The sequence below is a fragment of the Leopardus geoffroyi genome, chromosome X, assembly GCF_018350155.1.
Source record: "Leopardus geoffroyi isolate Oge1 chromosome X, O.geoffroyi_Oge1_pat1.0, whole genome shotgun sequence".
Taxonomy (NCBI): Eukaryota; Metazoa; Chordata; class Mammalia; order Carnivora; family Felidae; genus Leopardus; species Leopardus geoffroyi.
Genome location: NC_059343.1, coordinates 65,198,179 through 65,205,737, shown reverse-complemented (window position 1 = coordinate 65,205,737; position 7,559 = coordinate 65,198,179). Strand labels below are relative to the sequence as shown.

The window sequence follows — 7,559 nt, the reverse complement described above, 5'->3', positions numbered from 1 at the left end:
GGTCTGGATTATTTCATAGATTCACTATGAGCTTTCCACACTCCTCTGTGTCATCTTTTCCTACCTGCAAAATGGGGAGTTGAAGAGGCAGGAGTGCTATATTTCTGATTTTTATTTATGTATTTATTTCTAGGTTGGGGAACTGAAGTTACAAAGCAAACAAACGCCAAGAAAGAAAACAAGATGATGAGAGAATAAACCAAGTAACTATAAACAGACTTCTGAGTGTTCTTTAAAGGGAAGGTATTATTATAAAGGTACACAATAGTCATGGACTGTGCTTTTGGGACCTTCCTCAGTGCACAGCTGAGGAAGCTTGAGTTGGTGCCAAGTTACAGTTCCTGGCCCCTTCGGGGGAGGCAGGTTCAGGTTTGGGAAAACAAAATCAGACTCAGGGGCTATTGTGGCCTGGACAGAGGCAGAAAGATACAATATAGCAGACTTCCTTCCTGTCTTGTTCTTATCTGAGGGTGCAGAGGGTGGGTGGGAGCATGCCTGGAGAGCAGGTGAGGCACTTCAAGCCCCAGCTGCCCAAGGGCTCCACCTCCCCTTCTCTTTCCTCTTGGGCAACCCCCACCCCCAACCCAGCACTTGGACCCCCTCCCGCTCCTCCCTCAGCCCTTCCCTGGACGCTCCCACAGTCTCCCACCCAGTTTAGGTCTGCGTCATAAGTATCCCCAAACCTGGGTTTGCAGCTGCTTAAGACAGGCAAGGGAGAAAGTAGGTCCTGTTAGGGCTAGCGCGATCTCTTCTCTTTACAACCTGCAACCCAAGACGCTGATTCCAGCCAAGCCTTACCGCACAGCCCAAAGATACACGATGGTGAAAACAGCCTTCAATACAGTCACAGCGGTGCAAAAAGAGGAGGCACGGCAAGACGTGGAGGCCCTTGTAAACCGAACGGTGGGAGCTCAGATCTTGACCCGCAAGGTAGCACTACCGACTCCACCCCAGCCTGCCTGCTAGGGTCGGTAAGGTGGAGAGGGGGTGATTTCGGGGGAAGGAAGAGGCAAGTGATGGAGGACAAAATGAAAGCTGCCCTCCCCGCTCTGTTCATCTGGTTTACCGGTTCTCCAGTTCCCTCTAGTCAGGCCGCCTTCCCTCTGTAGTGCCCCACGCCCCTTAACATCCCCATGCATCGCACTACTTTCCGTGGGTTCTAGCCCATGTGGTACATCTCTTGAAGGGATGTTAGAGAGCGTTTTAGGAGAACCCTTGGGACCCAATGTCACCCTTTCCTGGGGAACATGTTGGTGGTGGGGGGGTGCTGAGGATCATCTAGACGCACGTTGTTCAGTGTCCAGCTCCAGGGGTGCATAGAGCATCCGCAGGGATGGAGCAGATACGGTGAGCAAGGGGAAGAGATTTAATTGTTCTTTGTTTGCTTTTGGTATGGATAAAGATCTATGAATTTAAATCTTTCTAGGATTTCTGAATGTGGGGGTGGGTTGTGGGGCAAAGAACAGCTTTGACTCAAAGCTGTATGGGTTGGGACTAGTATGTGTCTGTGTACGCCTGTGTATATTTTCAATTTCTCCCTAGTCATAGGCAGTTTTAAGCATTTGGTAAAGGAGCTGTCAAAATTGAGGTTGGTTTTAATTAGAATTTGAGATGTTCACTGTGACTTCTTACTGCAGGATCCTTGTATGTTTTCAGAGAGGCATTTCGTAAAGGCAGCACTCTTCATCCCTAAAAAGAAATGTTGAGGTTTATTTTTTTCTTCTTTTAAGTACTTCCTTTTCGTGATATCCCTTCTACCACCTCCCCCGTAGAGAGATCTGAAGCAGGTCCGACCTTGTAATTTAAACTTCTAGCATTGCCAGAAATTGAGGTAGTTTCTCCCCCAAAATGTTAGCCATTATTTATTTAGTCCAATTTCTATTTCCTTTAAACATCTAACATGGTTCAGTGTTTGGAAACTACTTGTTTTCCTCAGTAAAATCTCAATGTTAAAAGGGACAATTGTATTTCTTTCTTGTTCTACTAAATCTGTGCAGTGTCGGTTTCCAGATCTGTCTTAACTTGTCATCTTCTCTTTTTAAAACTTTAAATTCTGTGTTCAGAGTGGAGTTTTTAAAAGTACTTTGAGTGAAATGAGAATCCATGTAGTAAAAACTTATTATGCACACAATTTGAAATGCTTATGTGCTTATGCAGAGTTTTTATCACAGAAATGTTTAATATTTAACCAAGCAATCAAACTCGCTTTTGGGTATTATACATTTCAGAACTCAAAAGTAAAACTCCCTTGCATTGTGGAAGTTTTGATTAAATGACTTAAGATCAAATATGTAACTGTCCTACCCACTTTGTAAGTGAAACATGGCCAGATTTTTGGGAGGTCTAATGAGATGCCAGTAGTTAAATATAGCCACACAGTAATCCCTTTATTTTTCTCTCACGACCAAAAACTTCATGATTTGTAGTTGGATGCAGTTAATATGCAAGCAGTACTTCTTCTAGGCCTGTGGTGTGATGAGGAATAAACAAAAATGAACATTAGTACTATGATTATATTTCTTTGCTATGTGTTGGAGAAGCTTCCACAGGATCTTGACCTGGCCACTACAGGACACAGATTTAATAATACTTGGCACATTATATTGTGATGTATTAATCTGCTCATTAGAAACTGAGTACAACTGGGGCGCCTAGGTGGCTCAGTCGGTTAAGCATCCCACTTTGGCTCAGGTCATGATCTTGCGTTTGTGAGTTCTGGCCCTGTGTCAGGCTCTGTGCTGACATCTCAGAGCCTGGAGCCTGCTTCAGATTCTGTGTCTCCCCTCTCTCTGCCCCTCCCATGCTCATGCTCTGTCTCTCTCTGTTTCTCAATAATAAATAAACGTTTAAAAAATTAAAAAAAGGAAACTGATCACAACAGAATAGTATGTCAGAGGTTGTGTACAATGACTTTACAATACAGTTTAGAGAGAAATTAGCTATGGTAAATGAGAATCCATGCCATCCTGAGTTCCAGCAAATTTAAATGAAAAAAAAAATCCTTCCTAGAATGGTAGGGAATTTTATTAAATTGAAACTCTAATACTTAGACCTTGCTTAATAATAAATGAAATTGCAGTGTAAATTGATTTTCTCATATTGCAGTGACAAGAAAAAAAATAAATTCATTGCTTTGAGTATTTCAAATTAAGTTATTTTGTGACTTATGGGCAAGTCACTTCATCTCTTTGGACCTCAATTTATTTTTTTAAAGATTCATTTTTTTAATTTTTTAATGTTTATTTTATTTTATTTTTTGAGAGACAGAGACAGAATGCAAGTGGGTTGGGGCAGAGAGAGAGGGAGGCACAGAATCTGAAGCAGACTCCAGGCTCCGAGCTGTCAGCACAGAGCCTGACGTGGGGCTCGAACTCACGAGCTGTGAGATCACGACCTGAGCCGAAGTCAGATGCTCAACCGACTGAGCCACACAGGCGCCCCTGGACCTCAATTTAATCATCTAAAATATAATTGCTAAGTCTCTAGCTCTAGATTACTGTGATTCACAGTCATAATTTATAATTCTGCTATTGTAATGTTAATTTTAGGTTAGTTTTTTGATAGAAAAAATGTATAAGTTTTGAAAACTATTGGGACAAGTAACAGCCTTCAAGGTTTATACAGTATTAATAGAAGGTTTCAATTTAAATGAATTTAGCTAAGAAAATGTGAATACCAAACTTCTTTGAATTTTAAAGAAATATAATTTTTTGACAAGCCATTTACCAAATAATTGTCTCTCCTTATAATCCATGCATCTATTTTCACCAGATTAATTGAAGGTGAATTGGGTGCCATAACCTTTATAGTAGTTGTCATGGAAAAGAATTAATGTCCTGAAATACTACAATAATTATATTTTTATACCAGTCTGAATGATTTACCCACTAATTACAAGAAACAAAGTTCGCTGATATCATTTATTCTATCCTTGCATAATAATACAATGCTGCTTAGAACATACTGTGACATACAAGAATGGAATTGGAGGGGGTTTCCTGGGTGGCTCATTCGGTCAAGCCTCTGACTTCGGTTCAGGTCATGATCTGGCGGTTCTTGTGTTTGCGCTCAATATTGGGCTCTGTGCTGATAGCTCAGAGCCTGGAGCCTGCTTTGAATTCTTTGTCTCTCTCTCTCTCTCTGCCCCTCCCCTGCTCGTGCTCTGTCTCTCTCTGTCTCAAAAAATAAATAAGCATTAAAAAAATAAACAAATAAATAAAAAATAAAAGAATGGGATTGGAGGGTCCCATGGTCCATTACCTTCGGAAGAATACAGAGTTAATCAGTTACATGTTTGCTTTGGGTCTTTCTGGTTCCAATTCCTGAACAAATTATGGATTTAACAGAATTTTATTGTTATATGCACAGCTTTTGGTCACAGCTATCACAAATCTTGTACTGTAAAATCTAGTGTTTTATCCAGAATTTGGAAAACATTATTACATTCATGCAGTAAATAATTACAGAACAGTGGGTGATATTGAAAAGGCTAATTTCTCACTAAAATTAGGAACATTAAGAAATATATCTCATTTTCAAAATTTTAATTTCTAGAATAGGGAGAAATGACATAAATATGTCTTATAGAACTTTTTATATAAAACAAATTTTAAAACTGGCTTTTTGAAAATCATTTAATAAATCAAAATACATTAATTCACCTTTAAATTGGCAAAAAAGTTGATTTACAAGAAATAGTAAAACAACATAATTATATTCAAGAAGCTTAGTGATTCTATCACTATAAAAGTCTAAAAATTAACAACTTCCATTTATTTAAAGAGGATAATTTATTCCATAAAATAATTGTTATTTTCAGCTGATTCTAGAAGTGTGTATTTTGAAAAAAACTTCATGTCTGCAGTTGGATTTGTAAATGCCAGAAGGAAGGTTAATATAATTGGATGTTTTTACATCTATTAAATATCAGAAGTTATCTGGAAATGATTTTAATCTAGAATGTCTTAATAACATCTTTTAAAAATTATGTGGTATTTCAAGAAAGTAAATTATGTACAAAGCAGCTATGTGACTAAAAGTGCAATCTGGTTTTTGTTTTTGGTCTTGCTTTTTAATAAACAGGAGCTCCAATTTGCCACCCAGGAAAAAGAGGGCTCCTCTGGTAGATGCATGCTTACTCTTTCATACATCTTGGCAGGACTTATTGTTGGTGGAGCCTGCATTTACAAGTACTTCGTGCCCAAGGTAATAAAAATTATAATCCTTATAATTTGAATTACTAATTGCTATACCTGTAGTATCAACTTAAGTAAATCTGTGGTGGTCACCAGAGAAATTAAGATTTAGGACAAATTTTCAAATTACCATTCAATTTCTAAAATTAATTTGTCTTCATGGTGACAACTGTAATCAGAAATCCTCAGCTTGACAAACTGTACAATGAATTGATGTGAGTGTGAGGAATGATTCAAATGTCATGGTAGTAAGTATTAAAATTTTTTAATTCTCCCTTTTTGTCTATTAGAATACCATCTACCATGGAGAGATGTGCTTCTTTGACTCTGAAGACCCTGCAAATTCCCTTCAAGGAGCAGAGCCCTACTTCCTGCCTGTGACAGAGGAAGCTGACATCCGTGAAGATGACAACATCGCAATCATTGATGTGCCTGTCCCCAGTTTCTCTGATAGTGATCCTGCAGCTATTATTCACGACTTTGAAAAGGTGGATTTCTCACTTCTTTAGGTTTTCCTGATTTTTTTCTTAGTTTATTAGTAAGTATTAAATCTGTTCATAAATGTACATCTTTTTGCAACAAACCCTTTTTCAATCTTTTGCTATTGAATATACATTAGCAGATTTTAAAAGTCTGTAGCTACTTGTTATAATGGTAGTTACAATCTGAAGAATTAATGCTCTTTACATCATAGTTAACTTTTCCCTTTCCCCAACAGGGCATGACTGCTTACCTGGACTTGCTCCTAGGGAACTGTTATCTGATGCCTCTCAATACTTCTGTTGTTCTTCCTCCAAAGAATTTGGTGGAGTTCTTTGGCAAACTGGAAGTACGTATTTTGGATGTCAAATTTTCACTTCAGCATTTGCTTCCTCATTAAAAACAAATGATTTGAGCCACAACATTCCATATTGTTGAAATAGTTTTCAAATAAAAAGTGTGCTGTAGGGGGCGCCTGGGTGGCTCAGTTGGTTAAGCATCCAACTCTTGGTTTCAGCTCAGGGCATGATCTCACAGTTTGTGTGTTCAAGCCCCACATCTGGCTGTACGCTGACAGCGTGGAACCTGCTTGGGATTCTCTCTCCCTCGCTCTCTGCCCCTCCCTCGCTCACACTGTTTCTGTCTCTCGCAAAATAAATAAATAAGCCTTAAAAAAAAGTGTGCTGTAACCCTAAAACTGCTCTAAAAAATAAAGTCTATTAGAAAAAAGTATACCTGCTGTAGGAAAGGATTGAAATGGTGTTTTTAAGTTCTTATTTCAATCTTTTTATAAAAATTTTAGAGTGGCAGATACCTGTCTCACACATATGTTGTTCGTGAAGACCTGGTTGCTGTAGAGGAGATCCGTGATGTTAGCAACCTTGGCATATTTATTTACCAACTTTGCAACAACCGCAAGTCCTTCCGCCTTCGTAGAAGAGACCTCTTGCTGGGTAGGAAATTTATTCTTTCCTTCAACCTGTGTTATTTGGAAAGTGAAGGAAACTAAAGATGGAGTAGAGTGGAAATGTAGACAGCAAATCTAGATATGTTTTAATTTACATAGAAAGTTAAAAAACCACTTCTTATGTGCATTTTCTCACAGGTTTCAACAAACGTGCCATTGATAAATGCTGGAAGATTAGACACTTCCCCAACGAATTTGTTGTTGAGACCAAGATCTGTCAAGAGTGAGAGGCAACAGGAAAAGAGTATCCTTAGTAATAAGAAGTCAGAGATTTACAATATGACTTCAACATTAAAGTGTGTGGGATACTCATGATATTACTCATGCATACTCTATTTCTTATACAAAAAAAAAAGAAGGAAAAAAAACTAACCACTGCAAATTCTTGTCGATTTTTAGTTTAATTGGCATTTCTTTTTGTTTGAAATTTAAATTAAATAATTCTGTGTTTTTCTTTTCAATTTATAGGGTTTAGACTTCGGAAAGCAGCATGAATATATCAGCTAACGTCCTGACAATAAATTCCATCCTTTGTGTGTGGTTTTTTAAAGTAAGTTCTTCACTCAATCACATGGTAGAACATGTTTTAAATTTAAAATATTTAAAAATTTTTTTGAATTTTTTTGTAAAACACATCAAATCTCTTAACATTGCGAAGTTTTATTTTTCATTTGGTATAATTTTCTTGAATATAGAAATTACATATTTTTATTTCTGTTAGGTACTCTGTAATAGATTTGATTTACATATAAACAAATTCATACACAAGTCAGTTTCACAAATACAGTGATTCTATCTCACTGATATCTGTATTGTGAAATACACAAAACTGTACAAGTGTTGAGGAATTTAGGTTGTATGAATTCTACAATCTTATAATAAATTTTCCCATATTAAGCCACTGTTTCTCACTTAAT

The 7,559-nt window shown here is 37.6% G+C and overlaps 1 protein-coding gene across 2 annotated transcripts; it reads left to right on the top strand.

Annotated features, from left to right (window-relative positions):
* Positions 1–624: 624 nt before the first annotated feature.
* Positions 625–7,290, top strand: ITM2A (integral membrane protein 2A). 2 transcript variants are annotated; one of them, XM_045471796.1, is made up of 6 exons: positions 625–903; positions 5,083–5,205; positions 5,486–5,683; positions 5,914–6,024; positions 6,478–6,628; positions 6,781–7,178. In XM_045471796.1, the coding sequence occupies exons 1-6, from the start codon at positions 820–822 to the stop codon at positions 6,867–6,869; spliced, it is 756 nt and encodes a 251-aa protein (XP_045327752.1). In that variant the 5' UTR covers positions 625–819; the 3' UTR covers positions 6,870–7,178. The 2 variants fall into 2 exon arrangements, with proteins under 2 accessions (XP_045327752.1, XP_045327750.1); XM_045471794.1 differs by having other exon boundaries at positions 628–930; positions 6,781–7,290.
* The last annotated feature ends 269 nt before the right edge of the window (positions 7,291–7,559 follow it).